Below are 24,167 nucleotides of genomic sequence, written 5' to 3'. Positions count from 1 at the left end.
TTTTATGTAACACACTTTTGTGATTTTTCTTTTGTTTCTCCTTTTGGATTTGTCCAGTATCATTTTCTGAATTTCCTTCTCTTTTCCAGTCAGATCATTTTTAATATGTATCCCATTTTCCAGCTTTTTGATTGCCATGACTATATCCTTCATTTTCATGGTTTCTAGTTCTACTATCACTAATTTCCTCTCTCTTCTTCTTTTATTAATAACCATTCCATTAGCCTTCCCTACCTTGACCTTGACCTACCTTCCTTTTTAGTTTCTCATCTGACTTACACTTTAAGTATGCATTCCAATCGCTTTTCCATTCTGCGTAACCTGTCATCATTCTCTTTCCCTTTACCATCTGTCTGAAAATTCAGGGTTTGTGCGTTACTCCTAGTGTTAATACTTATTTTTGCCTTTGTTGACATTTTAAGGATTTTATGCCCTGTCAGTAATGTATGAAATCTTCTTTATCGACACTAATCTCGGTAAATCAGCCCTCTTTAACGATCACAGTTAGTTCAGGTATCTTTCTTATTAACTGTCTACAACAACAAGACCTACTTTGTCATCTTTTTTTAAGTTATCCTCTTTGTTATACATTCCTCTCCACTATTTTTTCATATATCTTTGAATTATCTACTTTTGTACACGTAGAGGTCTTCCTTATCCACTGCAAAACTTTTGTATCCCCCTACCTTTGCGACGTGACCTCTCTTCTTCTTTCTCTCCTTTCTAACCTTACTTTTCCACTTTTTCACCTGTTCACTATTTTCTCCGCTTTTTTTTACTTTTACAGACACTTTATTACTTTTTTACTTCTTATACTTTTTATCTACTTGCAGAAGACAAATCTTCTTATTATTACTGCCTCGCTGCACGCATTTTCACACACTTCTGTTCTAACTTTCAATTACTAATCTCACTCCATCCATTTACATTACTTTAATTTCTCTTCAATTTTCCACTTTCACTATTCTTGCTTACTGTCTACAAACAACTCTATGCACCTTTATTTTATTTCTTAACACTTCTTTATTATTTATTATATAGCTTATTGGAGAAATCGGTACGATCTTGAGACTAGAAACAAAGCAGATAAAATTTTAGCTGAGAGAGCTGGGCGGAGAGTTAATGAGTCAAATTCAACTCTTGGTGAAAAAACAGCTGATGTTCTGGTAACAGGTGCAATGAAGCTTAGAAGTAAATTAGGTATGGGTTTGGAACAGTAAAAGAAAAGAGGTTCAAAAAAGAAGAGCAGTGTAAATAAGAAACTAAAAACTACTATGAACGCATTTATTAAGGCTGCCTCACATCAAATAAATACTAAGAGCAAAAATGCTCGTAAAGTGATCAGTAGTTCTTTAAAAGGTGCTCGCAATGCAGTTAAAAAGTGTGGTGGTAAAAAGAGTATTACAATTCCTTGTATTTAACGCCTTCCTGCTCGAATGGGCAAAGCTTTACCTCTGATTCCTTTATTTGCCAGCTTGAGTGCAACAGGCACTAAGACAAATGGTATTGCAGAAATTGTAAAGAGCGTTAACGCTGGTAAGTCTGTGGAAAAACAATTAAAATAAAATCAAAGACATAATAAAACTATGGAAGCTATTGGATTATGTGAAGGTCTCTATCTTAAGTCTCATAAAACTGGATAGGGAGTATATTGAAAACCATTTAGTGAAGGTCTCAAAAAAAACCAGTAGACAATTGGTGCTTGAGTACCCAAGTAAGATGTTATACTTCTATAAAATTGTATGGCAGATAATATAATTATAAATATAAATATGCATTTCATGAAACGATATTGTGTACAAAGGTGGTGCAATTATCGTCGGAATGAGTATACCTACGTTAATTGGATGTAGTTTCAATAAATGTTTTAATATTTACTAACTGAAACATTATAAACAATATAATCTGGTACAATACAATATAAACAATGTCCCTTCAGGGAGCTTATCACACACAGGTTTTTTTGACAGATATTATTCAAGCATCAAAAGTATACTGAAAATACCATAAGAAATACCAAAAAAAATATTCAGATTATTAAATTGTACCGCTTTTCACATATTTATTTTTAAAAATTTGCAATTTTACATGTAACCTTATGGAAAAATCACTTAATATATTTATAAGATCGTATATAAACTGATCCATATAAGAAAAATAATTTCCAGCGTTGTTGCATATATTTGAGCTTCTCCCACCTTTCTCAATTTTGATCTTAATCACAAAGGAAATTTTGTGAGAGAAGAAAACGCAATAAAAATCAATTATTGTATTTACACAGTACCAAAACTTTTTTTTTAAATATAAAAATTATGAAAAAATGTAAGAAATTGTATGAACAATTATTAACTTATTTTAATAGAAACAAATAATTGATAAGTGAATAATTGTTTATTAATACATATGGAAGCTGCTCTGCTAATATGTACTGATTTGAAAAAAACGGGTATTAAAATATATATTTTATTAAATTAATTAATTATTTATTTAACGTATATTTAAGCCAAAAGTAAATAAAAATTTGTATTAGAAATATGTTACGAACTCTAGGATAAAGTGAAGTAATCGGTTTTTCATTGACGGACCTGCTCATAGCAGAGCGCAAATCTCTTTGAAAACTGTTATAAAATAAGAAAAATTCAAAATGTGGTGTCTGGTGTGGTAGGATAATATTGTGTGGTGTGATGCTATGACGTTATGTGGTGTAGTACTGGGGACCGGAAATACGTCAAGAGGGACGGGGCAAAGGGGGAGAATCAAAGCAAAATCCAATTCCGTAACACTTTTTCTCAAGGTCACCAATCTGAAATCGTTGATTTACTCCGTACACTGAAAAATTTGTTGGTAAGCAGCACAACCATCATTGGAAACGCAGCACCATCTCTATTTTTGTTCAACCTCTGCGTCGGCTCGGGCGCGCTGCGCACCCTGTGAATAGAGTGGGAGTCGCTACATATGTCGTAAGAAAGCTGTCTTACCGTGTAAGAGAAATCTGCTCATAGCTATATATAAGAATAACGTGCACGCGTTATTCTTATGTATAGCCTATAGGTCCACCTATAGATCCTTTGTGAAATTCTGTAGCTTTTGAGCTTGAAAAAAGTAATCGTGCGTACGTTAAACTTACTGATGAGTAAACTTGTTTTTTTTACTGGTGAGAAGTACTCTAATAAAGCATCTCGTATACAGTGAACAGCTTACAGCTGGATGCTTATGTACACTGTCAAATTTTTATCAGTTTAATACATTTTGTTTCATATTCCTTATGTGCATAAGAGAGAAAATAATCTGTGTCATGCAACGACAGATTTTTAGGTTAGTCTTATTAAAATTTTATCACAAAAACCCTTACCTACAAACAGATCACGTAAATGAACAAAATTATGCGCGTCTAGAAAAGAATCCATCTTTTACATTTAATGAAATACGGCATACAAAAATAGAGAAATCAACTCCTACCATACACATTTGTTTATACAAGATACGTTTTTTTGAGAACGCATCACTCATCGGCTACCGTACGGCTCCCGCAGAAGGTCTACTGCCTTACCTACTCAGCGGGTAAACTGCTTAACATTTAGGGCAGGCTGCCTGCCCTGAATGAGAAGGTAGCGTTCTCAAAGAAGCATGCAGCACTCCCGAACGGATAGTACGAAGCTGACAGCGTGCTTTGTCAAGGAGCTTACTCTGTTGGGCAAGCCTCACTCCCTACATTTTTTCAGTGTAAGGCAGAACGCGCCTATAGAAGTATAACTTCAAAAAGTCTAAAAAAGTAAAATTACTTCAACGAGCTTTAACAAATATAGATTTAATGAAAATTTTTAAAACTAAACAAACTTAACATAATGAAAAAAAGTTCAGTTTTACATTGACGGCCATGGAAGAAACATTAACACTTAGTTTGTCTGGCACTTCTACCCTAGAGGCGCAATATTTTCCACCTATTGAATTATCACTAAAACACAAATATGGATTTAGTAAAACTCCTAACGTTCAATGCAATTTCTAGTATTGACGTAAATAACAATCAATTTTACGTAGGTGATCAAGTGGTAGTTATTTCAACTAGCAGTTATGAAGTTCGAGATATTGAGTCATTTTCAGTCGATGTGTTACTACCGAAAGATATAAGTATCAGTATCAAGCCAAAAAATGATACACTTTGTAGTGTCATCAGGTGTAGCCATACTATTGATTTCAGACTAAAAGATTCAATAGGGCGAATACTGGATTTTACTGAACAAGTACTGCAAGATAACTTGACTCATGATTCTGACTTACATGTATCCATTCTCAAGATTAATGCATTACGATTTGAGTGCAGTATCATAAGTGGAGCTTATATAAACAGGAAAAAAGCTCATGCAATTCATGAATTTTTTTTCTGCGGTACCATCAGGATAAAAAATTATTGAAGTTCTATCACAAGTAATCTACTTACCTGTCATTGGAAGGGTCTGATCACTTACAACTACACGTAATTGATCAATATGGTACTTTTATCAATTTTCGTGGAGAAGTCATAACGATAAGATTACACATTAAACCTTTATCGTAATGAGTATCATTAATAATCAGAAAAAGTATATAAACAGCTTAACACATACTTTTGCGCTCAGTCAGCGGCAAGCTTTCAAAACTTCGAGACGTTAGAAAGGACAACGGAAGCGTCAAAAATTGACAAATCAAAACATACAGTTTCTTCAAAGTCTTGGCTTGAAAATAAAAGGTATGAACTACCGTTCAAATTTTTTACCTCAAAGATGGATGACATTTTAAGCATTCAGTCTCCCGTTACGTTTGATGAGTCTATAGCACACTATGAAATTAATGCTCATCAACCATATGCATCATCAACGTATAATAATAGTGATGAAATTCGTATGTCAATTCAACATTAAGACATTTGCCTGCTACCATCCGGCAGTTCTTTACATACTCATGGAAGATTAGTCAAAACAAATGACAATATAACAGTTGCAAATATTAAATTAGTAAACAATGCTACCCTTTATTTATTCGAAGAAATAAGATATGAGATAAACGCTATAAAGATAGATAAGTGTAAAAATGTAGGTTCGACAACTATTATTAAAAACTGGCTGACTTTCAATCCTCATCAAGGCGTATATTAACTGAAAATGCTGGTTGGCTTGGTACTTCAAATGAACTTAATCTAATAAATAATAATGGCTACTTTGATCTCTTGATTCCTCTCAGTATGATTTTTGGTTTTGCTAAAGACTAACGTAAAATAGTTGTTGATGTATAACATTAACTTATACTTACGAAATCGAGGAATGATGGAAAACATCCAAGGTGACAAAATAGAGAATAATTATAAAGAATTTTTTATAGACGATTTTGTTACTAATAAAGATGATTTCGCACTTTTACGTATAAACCAAATTTTAGAATCAAAAGACAAATCATGTAAATCTTTTAACTTATCTACACCACAAAAAATTTAACTTAAACAAGATAATACTGATAAAGTATTATTTTGTTAAACAATATGTGATTTTATGTATGAAAATTTAAATTACGATCAAAAAATAATTTTTGACGCTATACACAAAAATAATGGTAAAATTTATTTAAGAGATATCCCTGAAGGTTTAGAAACAACTTATTTATACTAAACATTAATTTATTATTTTATTTCTAAAGGTAAAAAAATGTTATCACTGGCCTGCACTAGTATTGCATCTATATTGCTTCCTAGAGAAATGCCAAGTCACAGAACTTTCCGATTACCTTTGGATTTAAGTAATATTAAAAGTGCATTTTTAGAATTAGAAATGGACAAGAAAAAATAACGAAAGGTAGATTTAGTAATTTGGGTTGAAGCGTCAATAATTTAAAAAAAAGCTATAGAAATGGTTGATAGAAATCAACGTGACCTGTGCAATACGGAAAAACACTTCGGAAAGAAATTAATTGTTTTACGAGGGGATTTTAGTCAAATTATTCCAGTATTAAAAAAATAGGAACAGAAGTATAATAATAGCAGAAACTATGAAGTCATTATTTTTATGGAAATACTCCCAAATTTCTAAATTAAAAAACAATATTCGTTCAAATGATGAAACATTTTTTCAATTATTATTAAACTTGGAGAAGAAGAAATGGAAACGTTTAGTGTTCCTTAAAAAATGTATGATCGACGATGTCTGTTCAAAAAAATTTGAAACAATAATTACTTAATAAATAATATTATTTTAACTTAACATAATGAAGACACTTTTTTTAAAAACAATAAAATTTAAAAAACACTAATAGGAGAGTCTAGATAGTATTGAAACATAGATCAAGCAACTTATAAAGGTGTTGATCAATAAAATGATAATATTTATATAAACTTTCCGGTAGAAATGCTAAATAAATTACAGGAAGGCTTACCACCTCATGAACTAAATGTAAAAACTGAAAGTATAGTAATATCAATAAGAAACTTGGTATATTAGATGGTGTATATATTAATATATGGTTGCAAATATTTAAATTATGTAAGTAGAATATACATAGAAGGTAAAATAATAAATGAAAAAAAAATTGCAAATAAATTTCTTATTCCGAGAATAATTTTAAATTACTGGAGATGTTTATTTGCTGACGTTTATTTTTTACAAAACACAATTTTCTTTAGTTTTAACTTTTGCTATGACCATCAATAAATCTCCAGGTTAAAATTTTAATAATATTGGTTTATACTTTAAGAGACCTTCGTTTTCCCACAGTCAAGTTTATGCTACATTATTAAGATGCAAAACTAAAAATGGGATATTTATCCAAATAGAAAAGGAGGGAGTAATCCAGTTGTAAAAAACATTGTTTAGAAATCGGTTTTATTACTGAACTATACTTTTTCTACTAAAATTTTTGTTTAATCCATTATATTTTTTGTTATATACATATTTAAATAGTTTTCTTATGACTTTTAAGATAAGATACAGAAAAGTACAGTAGGAATTTAAAAAATACATTTAAAAACTGTACTTATTTTCATATTGTTTTAATAACTAAATTAAGGGTACTCAAAAATAATTTTTTGTGGTTTTACAGGTTTTACAGGGCTCTATAATTTAATTCACAGAAGTAAATCATATTCATAGGGCGCAATTTCCACGGTTTCTATCATATTATAACTATGAGAAATTTAGGCACATAGTTAAATGATGTTATTAACAAAAAAAAATTTTAAAACCAAGAATTTTAAACTTGATAATAAAAATTTTCAACCCTAGTTCATAAAACTTACTTTATGAATAGATATTAAAAATCAATCATCATGTACTTTTATGTATATTATTGGTATGTATTAAGTCCATCTACTTGCCTCTATTAGATGAACAAATTTTGAATTTTAAAAGAACTTTTCCTAACGTAATCAGCGCATTGAAAAACATAAGCATACCAAGTTTTAGCCCAATCGGTGGCGGATGGTGTTTGGAACTATATCCTAATAATACATTTATTTTGAAAAGCAAATTTTTTCAAGAAAGTATGTACAAATGTTACCTGAATGATAAAGTAGGCTTAAGGTCGTATTATATAGTTAATTCATGAAAAAGATTCTACGCCGAAAATGGATGTGCACTGAACACAAGAAAAATCTTGTGGAGGGCAGTAGAGGGGCGATAGGGTGTCAGTGGGGGGCTCGATCTAATGTGTATTGGGTTAAAACAACGAAGAAATGAGATGAATTTTCCCTTAAGTTGAAGGAGGGGAGTGGGGGGCAAGGAGGATGAAATGCCACACATATTTGTCATGTTATTTGAGGATAGTTAGCTTCGAAATAAACCAAAGATTAGGATCACTTTTAAAAGATAAAGATACATTTATTAATCTTAGAAATGAGCAGTAAGTTATAATTCAATGACCTCAGTTAGCACACACACATGCATAACCTATTCACGTCGGCTCGTAACACTCGTACGCATCTACCTTTTTCGGTGGGTCAGATCGGTCTCCCACTCGCGCACTGGTTGCCTTTCGCATCGATAGCCTAGTACCATTACTGCTCGCCTCACTAACGCGTCGCTGATGTCGCTTATCAAGCCCTTTCACACATTCATGCTATAGCATACATAGATCACACTGAATAAAATATAACATCTGGCTATCCTTAAAGGTTTGGTACTCCAAACATCACCTTTATTATATTTTATTCAATTACATTTTATAAAAATATGTTAAAATACATACTATTCTTAAATATAGGTATAATATCAACTATCTATCTATCGCTTACATTACATAGTCTTTAAAATAATTAGGTTTCTTCTTCTGTCGTGTAGGTCTCTTGTCTACTCCGACATTTTTATTCGCTACAACTTCTTTATTTAATGAGCTAGTTTTAACATTATCACCTGTATTAAGAGTAGAAACGTCAATTTCTGACAAATTATTGTTTTTTAAATTTTTAGTGATTGACTCGCTTGTTAAGTAAAATTTGATTAGTAAAATTACAATCCTGTTTTTCCTGTTCCCTTTCTTCGCAATCATCTAGAATGGGTTCATTTATCGAGTTACCATTTTCTTCTTCGTTATCGCTTTCTTCGTCCGAGTCATTAACTTCATACTCTGTTCAAATTTTTAATTGTGTAATGTGCGCGGTAGTTTCAAACCCTCTACCATTGGACTCATTAAGTTTTTGACTTTATACGTATCGCTCGGCCCTACTTCTACTATAACCAACGGTCCTCCGTAAACTCTTTGTAATTTAGTGGAACATCCAGTTGCAACAGGATGTCTTTTCATGTATACTATATCCCCGACGTAATACGTAATGTAAATTCTTCTATTATTATTGTAACGCTCATTGGACCACGATAAAAGCTGGACTCGCAAATTCCGAACTGGAATCGGTTACAATTCCCGCTTTTCTATAATCACTAATCAATCAAAAATATTTTTCGCAACGCAATGTCGATATTTATTTAACAGTTGCAGAAGCTCGCATTTTTGTATCTCCATGATATGCTCGCTGGTTTGAATTTCGTCCGGCTCGATAGCATCTTTACACATTTCTTGAGGTTCGAGCGATTGTACCGACAAAACAGATTCCCCTATTTTATCCCCAACCTTGACGATTTCTTTTCTCATACCTAAATTCATAACCGGCATCGCTACCTCTTTCGCATCAATCAATACAATCATTAATTTTATCGAACCCGGTTTTAATTTGATTGTTTGAAGCGCTTGAGCTCTATTAGCTTTCTTTCCCTTACTAGTCTCAACCGTTATATTTGCTTCGCTCGCTTTAAGATTACTCAATACAACATCTGTAAAAATTAGCTGAGCACCTTTCCGCATATAACTCAAGTCCGGTACTTCGGTAAAGGGTCGTCCCAAAATAACATCGTTTTCTTGCGCAGAATCCGACACTACGCAGAATATCAATTGGCACGGTTTCAATTTGTCAACAATAACATCACCGTGAATGATACTGGATGAGCCTATGCTTGGGCCACCGAAAACGCCCAAAACAGAGCCCACTTGAATTAATTTAAAACCACCTCGTAAAACAGCTGATTCTGTTATGGTGCACACCGAAGAGCCCATGTCTATTTGCACATTAAATTTATGCCCGTCGATCGTAATTTCGCGCAAAAATTTTTGTACTGACGAATCATCAACATTTGCTTTAACTAAATTAACCTCAGTAATTTGAATCAACGCATCCGGACATTTCGAGGCTACGTGCCCAACCTTCTTACAAGAGTAACAAATTATTTCGCGTTTCGGGGAAATACACTCACGTGCTACATGTCCTACTTGTCCGCACTTAAAGCATTTTAAGCCGCTTCGCGTTTGCTTGTCTGTGTTGCTGTTGCTGTGTTGCACGCGACTCCCCTCACTCAGCGTAGACTTGGCTGCTGCAGCGACGTCGCTTGAAGTCCCCGAATCGATGGATTTCCGTTGAGACGTGGAGCCCGCCCCTCCTCCACCTCACACACATCGCTGCTCCTTCAGGCGCTCGCGTCGAGTTTCAGCAATTTTTGAAATTCTTATCAAGTCTTGCAGCATATGATCAGTGGACTCGAAATCACGTCCTGCCAAATACGAAGCTAAATCGTGTGCCCACAGTCCGGTTGCCACTTCGTCCCGAATTTCACACACAGAAAATCCCAGTCCCTCACATAACCAAATTTTATCCAAAACATAGTCCTGTACCGTCTCTTCACGTCCCTGCACACGCGCCATCATTATTTTCATTCTATCACTACGCGATTGTGCTCGAGTAAAAGCAAAACTGAAAGCACACTTGCATGAGGCGAAATCTACCACGCTTTGTGACTTTGTCATGAGCCATTTCAAAGCACCATCCTGAAGCCGTGATTTAACAATAGTATAAACCGTCTCGTTGTTCCACTTATATGTTGTCAACTTCCGAGAACCATGCTCGAGCAGGTCCCACCCCTTCGTTACCACGAAACTCTCGAAGCGTACCTTGCCCGCCCACACCAGAAAGCGTTTGACCCGCTAAATCATTTTGCCTGGTATCGTTCATACCTTCGAAAATTCTCGCCTGCCTCTCCAATACCGCGCTTAACGACGCTAAGGCATTAGACAGCCTACCAGAAGATCCATTGGAACCTTGCGTGCCCGAATCTCCGGTACTTTCACACTGTTCCAACCGGCTCCTCAGCATTTGTGTCTCCTGTTCATACCTCGCTTTTTCTTCCGCTATCAGGGCCTTCTGCCTAGCTACCTCATTCTGAGCTTCTTGCAACGCCGCCATTTCCATTTTCTCACAGAAATTCCACTTCCAAAGTCCCCTTAGCACACTCTTCGATTCTTTAATCACAACAGTCACTTCTCTTTCTCTCGGGGGTTATATTTACGTTTCTTCGCGATTATCCCAATGTATATATTTATCTATTTATCCCACTTCTGATTTATTGTTATGTTATTTAGGGATAATCGGCTTCGAAATAAACCAAAGATCAGGATCACTTTTAAAAGATAAAGATATATTTATTAATCTTAGAAATGAACAGTAAGTTATAATTCAATGACCTCAGTTGGCACACACACATGCATAACCTATTCACGTCGGGTCGTAACACTCGTACGCATCTACCTTTTTCGGTGGGTCGGTATCCCACTCGCGCACTGGTTGCCTTTCGCATCGACAGCCTAGTACCATTACTGCTCGCCTCACTAACGCGTCGCTGATGTCGCTTATCAAGCCATTTCATACATTCATGATATAGCATACATAGATCGCACTGAATAAAACATAACATATTTAATTAAATAATATAATATACGAAGTTGTATAGTGCGCTTTATTTTTTAGACTAACATGGCGGAACATACTACAATCACTTCTTTTAGGATCAGTACTTTGTGCCCGTATACACTTTGCGCCCACTTGTCAGGCTGCGTATTCATGGAGTCTTGAACTTCTGGGACCAACCCATATGCCCGTGTAAGTGCGATGAAGAGAGTAATATGTTCTTGCCTTTCACTCGCACTCACACGGGCTGATGGCCAGTCCTGGAAGTTCAAGACTCCATGTATGAGGTCCCTACGATCAGCAAACTCAGCATGGATGGCGTGCTATAGCTAAGAGAAAAATGGCGTCACTGACACACTAAGGCTATAAGTGGTGACGGTATACGGTAATGTGGACTTACTTGTGTGACAACATATCCGTCACGCTAACGTCAGGAAATCATAAATACTACATTTGTGTCAATGAGACGCAATTTTTCTCTAAGCTTCAGTACGCCATCTATGCTGAGTTTGCGGACCGTAGGGACCTCATAGTCTCATACGCAGCCTAACTTTGAGTCCAAAGGCATAAAGGCGGGAAAGTTGTAAGCACGAGCAAAGTGTGCCCACGGGCACGAAGTATGACTTTGTACCCCCAGAAAGATAACTTTCGTTCAGACTTAAGGCACAAACATACAAAAACCCCGTTATTTCAGCTAGATTTGTTCACTTACGAGATGCACGTTTAAGACTTATGGCGATATAATTTTTCTAGCATTTTCGCCCCCCCCCTTTCACCCTCGGAAGTAAAATTAGAACGACTGTTCAATAAGTCGGAGGACGTGTCTGTGATCAAACCACACTTAAGGACGATTTTCTTTTATTTGCGTTTACGATTTAAATTCTCATAATGAAATGCATTTTTAATTCTATCCATAATTTTATTAGATAATTAAAAGACTTCATAAATGTTAAGAATTATTAACTGATATTCATCATCCATAAAATACTAAAGTTAAATATGAAAAATGATAATACAATTACTCTTGTTTTACATAATTTGTATAATTATTTATACTTATTACTTCATATGTATAAATAACATTTTTTTTATGAATCATTTTAAATGATTTTTTTTTTCAAGAGGTATGAGACCTTATCAGTGCAGGTGTTAGCCCCCCTCCCTCACATCCAAACAACTGTGGCAGCCACCATGTAACAATCAGCTAATTATTGGCAAGTGCTTATTACATATACCAATCACCTGAAAATCTGCAAGAAATAGTAATATAGTAAAATCGAATTTCATCTGAATAGTAAATAAAAAACTCCAGATTATACTCCAACATTTAAAAAGTTGGAAAAAATATGTAGACACGCATGGGGGCAACTTAATGTAACCCAAATATAAGAAAATTACTAGCGGCACACTCCTATTAGATAAAGTGATGGGTATAGCCTTCCATGCATATAATCCTTGGTTAAAATTGTATTTATTTTACTTGACCATAAAGAGACACATCAGTCTTGCTTGGATAGCACAATTCATCTCATAGTTTAAAAATTTCTTTTACCATACGAGTCATAAGCATGCCCTGTCTCAAGTTATGACGTCGATCATGACGTCATTTGTGACATCGCAAAATACGTCATTCATGATGTTGTGAATGACATCACATTGACGTCAATGTGACGTCACTTACGACGTCACAAAAGACGTACTTCATGACGTCTCAAAAGACGTCATTTACATAGGTTGTTGTTTAACAAAGGGCTGTTTGAAAGCATTTGATCTCCTTATAGAGACTACCATCAGGATGGTAACACCAAAACAGAAAGATTCAGAAAGTTTTTGAATTTAGAAAGTTTTTTCCCTACTTGAGAAAATTTTTTTTTCATTATAAAGGCTCTGTTCGGAAATGATACGTTGGTTAAGTTTTTGGTTGGTACCTACCCCCACCCCGACTTAACTAACCGACCGTGTGTTCGCACATGTAAACAATAGTTAATCAGCTGATCACGTATTGGCGCACTTTGAGCGCTTTCACGTCCTCTCTTTAACCACAAAAGCACTCAAAATGCGCCAAAACTTGATCAGCTGATTAGCTATTGTTTACATGTGCGAACACACGGTCGGTTAGTTAAGTCGGGGTGGGGGTAGGTACCAACCAAAAACTTAACCAACGTATCATTTCCGAACAGAGCCAAAAAATACTTGAACCCCCCAGTTTTAGTTGACGTCAATGTGGTGTCATTTATGACGTCATGAATGACGTATTTGGCGATGTCACAAATGACGTCAAGATTGACGTCATAACTTGAGATAGGGTGTGGTAAGAGTAGACAGCGCATTCAGAATTTGCTCCTAAAGCTCTAGTAAAAGAGATAAAGAGCTGCAATAGGGTATTTAATCATCTCTTTTGTACTATGTACTTCCTTATGTATAAGAAAGATAGATATCAATGCTAAAGCCCTAGGGTCTTTCTTTCATACTGAATATGCACACGTAGTAAGAGATATTCACATACTGAGTTTATTTTTATTTGTGCTCTAGCAACAATACCTAAATTAGCAGTCTCCTCTTGAAATACATCTATTAACTGGGTATACTAACTATGCTACTATAGGCATTTACATTTTTTTAAATAAGTTGGATATGATTGGTCTATATTAGTTTGCACAAGTTAGTGTGCCCATATAGTAGTAGTAATTGTTGTTCATAATCATTTTATAACTAAAACTATGAAATGCACTTTATTACTGCTCTGCAAAAAAATAAAAATAAATGATTTTATTTGATGTACTAAAAAAAACTTATCATCTAATAACTTTTTGTTTTCATAAGGGTCACTAACCACATCGGCAAAAATTCAACTCATTTTTTTGACACTAACAAGTTCGTGAAATGAGAGATAAAGGAAAATCAATGAAATATTAACAGTATTTTGGTTACTCGAAGATAAATGTTAAGCTTTAATATTTTATTCCACCTACACAATGAAAGAATTGATTTTTTGTAAGTACAGATATTGTATACAAACGTCAAGAATATGAATGATAGAAAATAAACGTTTTAATTTATACTTGGAAATCAACGAAAGAAAAGTTAATATTAATTTCATACCATATAATACACGATTCACCTGTCAAGAGAAATGTAACTTACTTATTCCAGTGACAACAAAGTGTAAGTTAAACATTTTCTTATAATACATCGATTAATAATTATAATCCAGTAATATGCTATTCATTTTTTGTATTTTTTCATTGAGTACGAATACAAAATATTAAATAAGAACAATATTTACGTCAAACAAAAAAAAGTGATTCTTTTGAAAGCATTGTACAAAAAAGTACATCATAGTACATTTTATGATTATGATTTAATTGAGAATATATACAATGAGCTTAACTTAAAGAAAAATTTGTTGTTGCTGCCATTGAGTTCATTAGCAAATATACGCATATAAATTTGAAATGACTAGTCTGCATAGACATATAAGAAATATAGACTGCTCGTTCTTGCCTAGAAAGAAACACTGCTTCAAGCGTCATAGACCAAGAGCTGAGGCCCGGGGTGCGTTCCATAAGCTCTAGCAGTTAATCTTCAAGTATCTCGGTATCCTAGATGACATTGAAGTGCAAGGGGAAAAGTATGACATGTAATCTCTATCACACTATTAAGTTGTCTATACATGATCTGAATACTCATATAAAACGACCAGTGCTTACGGAATGCATCCCTGAAGTCCGAAGGTGGTCAAAACATATCTTAACATTCTTAAGGTAGTAGTTCAGTAAAACGACTAGACGATAAATTTTTCGAAAATTTTGCGTGTGGCTTAAGTTTGCTATAGTTCATAAGTTCATCACGAGTCCAAATTTGGAGATGCCTGGCCGTGTAGTATCGAAAATATTCAAGTTTTACTGTTGATCTTTTAACAGGTGAGAGATAGGAAAGCGCCTGGTTTGGGGTAGGATTCGAAACGAAATTATTCATAACTCCTAAACAAAACGATCAATCCTTTCAAAAAAACGATGTTTTATAATGGATATTATAAATTAACTAAATACCAAGTGTCAAGAATCCTAGACGAACAGTTTATGTATGTCAACTTTCCAAAGATAAAAACTATCGTGTAGTTGCGTGAGAGGGACAAAGACACATAGAGATAATATGATAGAGGAATGAGGAAGCGAACTGTGTTCGAAGTGTTAAGCAACTAGTAGCGCTGCCCTGAGGGTTCGATTTGGAACTATATGTTTCCCTAAAGTATGCGTTCAAATCGTCGCGGTAGCAACGACGTAGAAAATGAGTTTTTTTATTTCCTTAACCGATTAAATGGATTATGTGGGTGAAGGTTCACGCAAATACGTGGAAAGTGAAAATGTGGCCTACGCCAAACACATTTTTTACTGTGCTATCGAGGCACAATCGTCCAAAGAAGTAAAATTAGTATGTTTGTGTTTGAAGTCCACTGAAATATGATAAAAAAAATAAAAACTCATCAGTACTACCGCGACGGTTTGAACGCATACTTTGGGGAAACATATAGTTCCAAATCCAACCCTCAGGGCGGTGCTACTAGTCGCTAAACACTTCGAATATTCTCTGTAAGTGGAAGCGTACGGTCAGTAGACAAAGGAAGACGACTGTTTTGGTCTTGCATCTCTCTCTACTCTCTGCATTGATTGGCTTCTGCTTGACAGTGTATATAGTAGTGCTCAGAAATTTAACGGGTTTGCCACCTTAGTTAATGAGGTCCCCTTTAGGCCCCCTAGTTGGTACCCCATTGGGCGCGTCACGGGGCGAATTAAGGGTCCATCGTAGGCTGCCCTTGTGACCTAACCAAAACTGTTTGAAACATTATATATTTCTGTGTTTGGGTTAAATATATGTGACCGTAATTTAATTCTCCCTTATCTGCACCCTGCACGGCCGATAAACTCCATAATCTGCATAGCACGCATGGTAAATCAGGCACATGGTCTTATGATAATTGTATTAAATGTAATGATATACCTACACAAAAAAATCCGCAAGTTAGGAGGAATCATTTAAGCCCTGAATGGGTGCAAAATATCATTATTTAATATTTACGGGTGCCAACTTCACAAGTCTGCAACCTCCCATCTCCCAACCGTTGGCAACAGTGCTCCCGAAAGTGGCATCCAAACGCCTACTGGCCACTTTTAAATTTAATGCTTTAAATAATAACCGAAGCGCCAGTCATCACACAACCCAAGGCGCTTACTGGCCGCTTTGTTTATTAATATGATAAATAAAATAACGCAAGCGCCAATCCTCTCACAACTCGATGCGCTTACTGGCCGCTTTGTTTATTAATTAAATAAATAAAATAACACAATCGGCAATCACCACACAATTCAGTGCGCTTACTGGCCACTTTGTTGAATAATATAATGAATTCAAAGTCATTAATTAACAAAGTGGCCAGTAAGCGCTCTGCGTTGTGTGGTGATTGGCGCTTATGTTATTTTATTTATTATTTTAATTAACAAAGCGACCAGTAAGCGCCCTGGGTTATGTGGTGATTGGCGCTTTTGTTATTTTATTTATTAAATTAACAAACAAAGCGGCCAGTAAGCAATCTGGGTTGTATGGTGAATGGCGCTTGTGTTAATTTATTTATTCAATCAATAAACAAATTGGCGAGTAAGCGCTCCAGGTTGTGTGGTGATTGGCGCTTTTGTTATTATTTAAAGCATTAAATTTAAAAGTGGCCAGTAGGCGTTTCGTGTTACTGGGTTAATTAGCATTGGGTCATTGGGCTTAATAGCTGTGGGTTTATTTATTTATTATGTTAGAAATCCTGTTGAGTTATGTGGGTTTTTGCGTTTTGCTCCATAAAGCCAATTTAAATTTCGCGCTACTTCGGAGGCCACTTTCGGGAGCACTAGTTGGCAACGTAAGTGAGAGAGAGACAGAGGTACATGTTCGATATTGTGTCTCTTTCTACTTGTGCTTTAGCGCCATACATAAGAACGAGCAGTCTTTTTTTTATATATGTCTAAAGAGTCGACCAATCACAGTGCTCGGCTAGACAAGGACACGATTCCTATTACGTGCAGCTCTCTCTCTCTCTACGCTGATCTCACTGCCACTTCCAGGCTGACATCTGACATACCACTTGCGTGCAGTGCGTGCTTCATTCTTATTGGCTAGGTGCATGTCATGCAGCGCCACACTTGGTGTCAAAATCATGCAACCGCGGGTACCCACATTATACGTCAACAGCATACACCGATGCACACTTTTAGTTATAATCAATTAATTAGCAAAAAAATTAGTATATTTATTTATCTGATAATGGATGCTATCATAAAAACAGGCTTTAGGAATATCACACACTCGATTTGTTTTAACTCTAAAGCCTTAAAAAAAGGTAAACAGTTGGTTGAAAGTAGTCATGTGTGCGATGTTACAGAATTTCAAAGTGATCGAGTTGGCAATTTGACAAGTGCCGTCGTAACAAGGCAGACCTCGGTAACTTCAGCTTCCTACAAAGTTAACCTGCATGTACGTTTTATTCAGATTATTTTAAAAATTGTCTATAAGTTGCAATGCACATGAAAATTACTTTTATTTCCAGTTAGATAATCACCAAAATTGATGTAATTTTACTCCATCTGTCTTTGCGCTACTGTTACACTGAACAACACAGCACTTTTTTACACCCATATTTCATAAACGTTGTAATAATAGAAATCACAATGATCATGTCTTATTTCACGTAACTATCTTTTCCGCCTTCTAACCTCAAAATTGCACCTTCGCCGCTTGATTTTGGGTCCTCAGGCGGAAGAATAGTATACGAAACTCGTTCGGAAAGGCTTCTTTACAAACCTCGTTACGACCCTAGCCTTCGGCTCGTGTTGTAAACCTCTCTCTTCGTAAATTAAAGCCTTTGCAAACTCGTACGCAATATACTATTCTTTTTGCCGTCTGCTTCTGAGAGTGTGCTCTGGATCAAAAACTAACGAGACTTTATTAATATATTGTTACATTTAAACATTTTATAACCGTTCTTCGCACCACATAGTTCATTTTTTTACATTTGTGCAACTGCAATTTCATAATACTAATACTATTTATGCATACGTGATGATAACATCTGTAAATTTGACGAAATGCTGTTATTCTTTTCTTCATTAAGCAAAAATGACAGTAATTTGGTTCCCCAGGTTTCCTATTTTCGCCACTACGCACGCTGGTGTTGACTCGAGATGATCATGTATCCCCTCCCATCACTTGCACCTGGCCAATACCTCTATGATATACGCTGATATATATACATCATATGTATACATCAGCGATAGTTCACAGCTTGGCCAGTGGTGGTGCTGATAAGGAGGCGATCTGAAGGTTGCGGTTGGCAGCAGTGTTGGCAAAGAGGATCTTCGCATACCCCCACCGATCAGAGTAGAGCTACAGCAGAAGTGTAGGGGAAGACTTATTACTCCTGTGAATAATAACGCAAGCGTCTATCACCACACAACCCGGGGCGCTTACTGGTTGCTTTAATTATTTATAATTAATAAAATGATAACGCAAGCACCTATCCTCACATAACCTTCAGCACTTCCTGGTCGCTTTATTTATTTAGACGCAATAGACTTAACACAGTCATTTATGGGGACAATTCTATCCTGCATTCTCGATTGCGCTCCATGCGACTGCAGCCTAAGTGCAAGGGGAAAAGTATGACATGTTATCTCTCTCACACTTATAAGTTATCTACACATTATCTAAATACTTAAGTTAAACGGCCAGTGCTCACGGAACGCATCCTAACTTACTTTTCGAGTTTTGCGCATAGAGGGTATTGCGCATAGAGGTACAAGAATAGAGCACGCAAACGGTATGTCAGCCTGGAAGTGGCAGCGAGATCAGCGTAGAGAGAGATAGCTGCACATAAGAGGAATCGTGTCCTTATCTAGCCGAGCGCTGTGATTGGTCAAATCTCTCTCTCTTCTGATCTCCTTATCACGCAAGGTAGAGACTTGTGAAGTTGGCGCCCGTAAATATTAAATATTAATATTTTGCACCCATTTGGGGCTTGAACGATTCCTCCTTACTTGCGAATGTATCCTCTACTTGAATTTTTATTTGCAGATCAATAGTTTGCGAGATATTTGGAAAATAAAATGTCGAAAATGGGCACGGCGCTGAAGTATAAAAAACTTTGTTTTAAGTGCTAAAGTGGGTTAAAATCCAATTCTACCTATATGATTCGATTCCTCCTCATTTGCGGATTACGGAGATATATAAATTAATGTAATTAAATGTTATAAAGTTTGCAAATAATGAATTTAATTATTGAGTAAGAGAATCTAGTAACTTTTGTCTAGTGAATTTTGGTCCAGTGCTCCGTTCCTGTTGTTTGGTACATGTCGTTTCATTATCCTATTAATTATTAGTTATAAGTTATTCAGCCTTCGGGTCAATACACACACACATACACACATATTTTTTGATGACTAAGCAATCTAGTGTAAACCCATTTAATAAACATTTTTTTAAATTAAGTACTTGTCAATGTATTACTGGCGCTTTGTTTGCATAGGCTCCGTTTGTAGTCTGTTAAGGTCACGTGATCATTTATGATAAGTGTGAGTGAGACACTGAGATGGTGACATCATGCTGTCTTCATCGCACTTATTATAAATGATCACGTGACCTTAACAGACTTAATAACAAACAGAGCCTCAGGTGAACACAGCCTGTGTCACTTTTATCCGTTTTCACTGGTCGGTTACTTGATCTTCAATTCGCCTGATTAATCGTTTACGCGCGAAATTTGAATGCTTGAGCTGTTTTCTAAAACTTGTTCAAACAAAATTATTACTTGTGTGCTTAGCTGTGTCTTGTAATGATTATAGCTGTACTGCTACTTTTTAGTTGTGTTGCTATTTGTTTCTTGAATAACAACAAATATTAAAATTTCGCGCGTAATGAATAAATATCAGTCAACAGTGTTTGCCACAATAGATTCAAGATATTAGATTCTTAAGATGAAAAATCGGTACCTATTGACAAATAAATTTCTCCTTGAGCTTAAAGTATGTAATGTATGTATGTGTGTGTGTATTGGCCCAAAAGCTGAATAACTTATAACTAATAATTAATAGAGTAATACCTACTAAAGTTTTCTATTCTGATAAATATTTTGTAGAACCCGCTGTACGGAGGAAACGACGTGTATCGAACAATAGGAACGGAGCACTGGACCAAAAGTCACTAGACTAATGTTACTAGATTCTCTCACTCAGTAAGTTAATTCATTATTTAGGGTGTAATCCGCAATCGCCGCCAGCAGTTACATATGTACGACGTGACAACGTTGCGTGGTTGGGGGCGCTACTGTCGATTTACTGGTGATGTGATCCCCAATCTCACCAGCAGTAAATCAGACGACGTCCGTCTACTTGCTCTTTTTCGTGACATTTTCCGACATTCTGTCGTCTGCTTTGCTTTGCTTACAATCAGAAAATGTCACGAAAAAGAGCTAGTAGACCGACGTCGTCTGCTTTACTGCTGGTGAGATTGCGGATCACATCACCAGTAAATCGACAGTAGCGCCCCCAACCACGCAACGTTGTCACGTCGTACATATGTAACTGCTGGCGGCGATTGCGGATTACACCCTTACAAACTTTGTGACATTTAATTACAGTAACTGACATACCTCCGTAATCCGCAAATGAGGAGGAATCGAATCGTACATGTAGAATTGGATTTTAACCCACTTTAGCACTCAAAACAAAATTTTTTTACTTCAGCGCTGCGCCCAATTTCGACTTTTTATTTTGCAAATATTTCGCAAACTATTGATCCGTAAATAAAAATTCAAGTGGAGGATAAATCCGTATGTAAGGAGAAATCATTTAAGCCCTGAATGAGTGCAAAATATTAATATTTAATATTTACGGGCGCCAACTTCACAAGTCTGCAAGGTAGAGCAGATGGTCAGAGAGAGATAGAACTCCCCTTGTGCAATTTTCTTTCTCTTAGCTGATCACGCGCAAATCGCCCACTTGCGTTACTTGCGTGCTCTATTCTCATACTTCTATGGTTTTACGACTTTTTCAAGCAATACTTGAACATGTGCGTTTGGAACAGTATCCATCTAAGCTGAGGTGGTTATCACGATAGTTTAAAAAGAATTTTTCACTGAATATCTTGAAAACACCTTCTTATTTGTAGCATATCTCACAAGTAAGCTGCTTTTAACTATGGTTATAAGATAGCAATTTAAACACAATATAGGTTTTTTCAATAACATATATTGTCTCTAATTAAATGCCATGACAGAATTTCAAAGAATGTGTTAGTTCTAAATTCACGATTTATTCGGACAATGTTAATCATCCTGTCAGTCTACTATGCTCTTACATATACAAACTTTAATTTTTAAAAGCACTATAGTATATAGTCCATCATTTATTTTTGTTTGGACTTTTTGATCTCTGATGTGAAAAATACGTTTAGGATGTCCGTATAGTCACAAGTGAATACACATATTTTCGTTGTAATTTGTCCATCTGCTAAGGTATTTCGTTGGTCGATTTGTGATATTGATACTGAATAATGCATCTAATACTAATGTAGAAATAAAATTGTTTGAAAAAAGTATTTGGAAACCTTAGATATTTTATCTATTGTAAGGCAATATTTGTATCTAACGTCCCGAGCGCAGACAATTTGCATATTACTTAAGGTAACAAAAATTTGTTTCTGTTTACTAGAGCAATTTCCAGCATAAAAGTCAACTTTTGTGTATGTATTTTTATTAGTTTTTAATATTTTTGTATATACAAGTCTTAATATCATTGATTTAGGGTTTATGATATAAAAACGAGAAGTTGACTATAAAATGTCTTTAATAAAGGCATTTATTAAAAAAATAAATGATGTTTGATTCTGGACCGATGCTGTATACACATGTTGATGTGTATGAATAGATAAGTAGATAACTTTTATATTCATATGCATCCATTTCATTGATTGGCATTTGGAATTTCTATGAAATTGGAATTACATACATATACAAATGTATATCGATATAAATGAATATACACATACAAATGTTGCAATTTTATATAGATACACCATATGATACTTTATCTTTTGTTATGCAATTTTTATTTGTGTCAGATGGATTACACACAGTTCATTGAGGTTATCGTAAATAGATAGTTGTGTTATCAGTAACGACATGAATTTTGCAGTGGTAGTCTTACAATCAATTTTTATTTCAGTGTTATATTATTGAATCAGTAAAAGCATTGATCATCTAACAATTTTTATTGAAATTTATTCTATTTCCTTGCAGATGATGGATCCTTTGTTACAACAAAATATTTGGGACTTAGATCCAGAACTGTTTCAATTAATAAAAAAAGAAAAAGCACGACAACAATCTGGGCTTGAAATGATAGCAAGCGAAAATTTTACTTCATTGAGTGTTCTTCAGTGTCTCAGTTCTTGTCTACACAATAAATATAGTGAAGGTCTTCCAGGACAAAGGTGGTACAAACAAAGTGTTAACCTAGAATTAAATCTTTTTTATATCTGAAATCATGTAATGAAAACGTAAGAGAAGTAATTGCTCATTACGTAGCAAAATCAAATTATGTGCATTTTTACTCCTTTGCATTGTTAATTGGAGGTTATTAATCTACAAACTAATAATGTAAATGTGATTTCACCATAGAGGTATAAGAATAGAGGAGAAAAGGGGGCGTGATATGCGACAGCAGAATTCGCTACGTAACGGGGCATCTGTCTTTGTCTGGCAGTTATGTTATTGGTTGAGTCATACATGAGATTGAATCAACTGTAGGATTCAGTAGTTAAAGCAATGGCACGTAATTTTAGGCCAAGACACTTTAACGGCAGGGCCCGGGTATTTGAGATCCTGGGACGATTCCTAACCTCTCGTAGATTTAAACTTATAGCCCCAAATTAAGTCCAGCGGAGTTATAGCATAGGAAAGAAAATGATTTTTTTTTAGTAACTTTACCGAACCCAATTGCGGTATTATGAAAGATTATACCTTATTTACATGACAAAATTTTTTTCCCTGCCGAAACATACGGTTCGGTTCGGAGCAATGAATTAAAAAAAAAAATTTTTTTTTTAACTCACTTTACCGCTTCAAAATTTAATGAACTGTTCATTACAATATTTGAAATGTACAAAAAAATTCCCTGCCGTTTCTGCTTGACTGTTTCCGAGAAATAAATTTTGCAAAGTGCCGAAAAAATCGATTTTCGAGACCTTTTCGAACAATACCTAAAATAATGAGTTAACATTGTTGAAAATGGCAGGGAGTGCATTCATACCTTTATGAAGTCCCAATAAACTATACGTGTCGTTCCCTGCCATTTTTGATAATATTTACCCCCCCTTTGCCCACCTCTAACATATATAAATTATAGGACTGTAGTGGGGTGGCACATATGACGTCATTAAACGTATTGTAAATCATCGTAGTGTAGTGTAAGTCATCGTAGTGTAAGTCATCGTATCATCATACCCCCGAAATTGTAAAAATGGGCTAGTACAGCGCTTTTCCCCTCTATTCTTATACCTCTATTGGTTTCACAGTAAAACAATGGTGATGGTTTAAAGTAGTAGTCGATCAAAAACCCTTTTCTTACGATTTTTCTAAAATTTTGTGTGTGCCTTAAGATTGCTATTATTTATCATGAGCCAAAATTTGAAGAGGCTTAGCGGTATAGTTTTGGAGAAATTAAAGTTTTAATGATGAACTTTTAACACAGAAGGTATATAGGAAAGCGCCGGATTGGGAGTCGATTTGTGAACGAAATTGCTTATATTTCTAAAACGCTTCTTATAATGTTTCGTAAAAAATAGTATTCTATAATTTATATTATAAAGTAACTGTGGTTCC

General features: G+C 35.2%; 2 protein-coding genes across 4 annotated transcripts in view; one reads left to right on the top strand and one right to left on the bottom strand.

The window, feature by feature from the left end:
• Positions 1-14,859, bottom strand: part of Mgat1 (alpha-1,3-mannosyl-glycoprotein 2-beta-N-acetylglucosaminyltransferase) — a 511,064-nt gene extending 496,205 nt beyond the window's left edge. Inside the window, exon 1 of the mRNA XM_014357434.2 lies at positions 14,351-14,859. The gene's annotated coding sequence lies outside the window, so the exon portion shown is untranslated. The remainder of the gene's footprint in view (positions 1-14,350) is intronic.
• A 6,412-nt stretch (positions 14,860-21,271) lies between these two features.
• Positions 21,272-24,167, top strand: part of Shmt (serine hydroxymethyl transferase) — a 170,740-nt gene continuing 167,844 nt past the window's right edge. Inside the window, exons 1-2 of one of the 3 annotated variants that reach the window (XM_089595803.1) lie at positions 21,272-21,466; positions 22,584-22,777. In XM_089595803.1, coding sequence (XP_089451929.1) covers positions 22,584-22,777 — 194 coding nt within the window. In that variant the 5' untranslated portion in view covers positions 21,272-21,466. Of the gene's footprint in view, positions 21,467-22,462; positions 22,482-22,583; positions 22,778-24,167 lie in introns of those variants that run through there. The other 2 variants (XM_089595804.1, XM_089595802.1) reach the window with 2 other exon arrangements.

This window comes from Copidosoma floridanum, unplaced genomic scaffold (genome assembly GCF_036245765.1).
Source record: "Copidosoma floridanum isolate Cflo_tuat_1 unplaced genomic scaffold, Cflo_Japanese_pri ptg000028l, whole genome shotgun sequence".
Classification (NCBI taxonomy): Eukaryota; Metazoa; Arthropoda; class Insecta; order Hymenoptera; family Encyrtidae; genus Copidosoma; species Copidosoma floridanum.
Note: the sequence above shows the minus strand (reverse complement) of the source record. Positions and strands in the feature narration are given on the sequence as shown.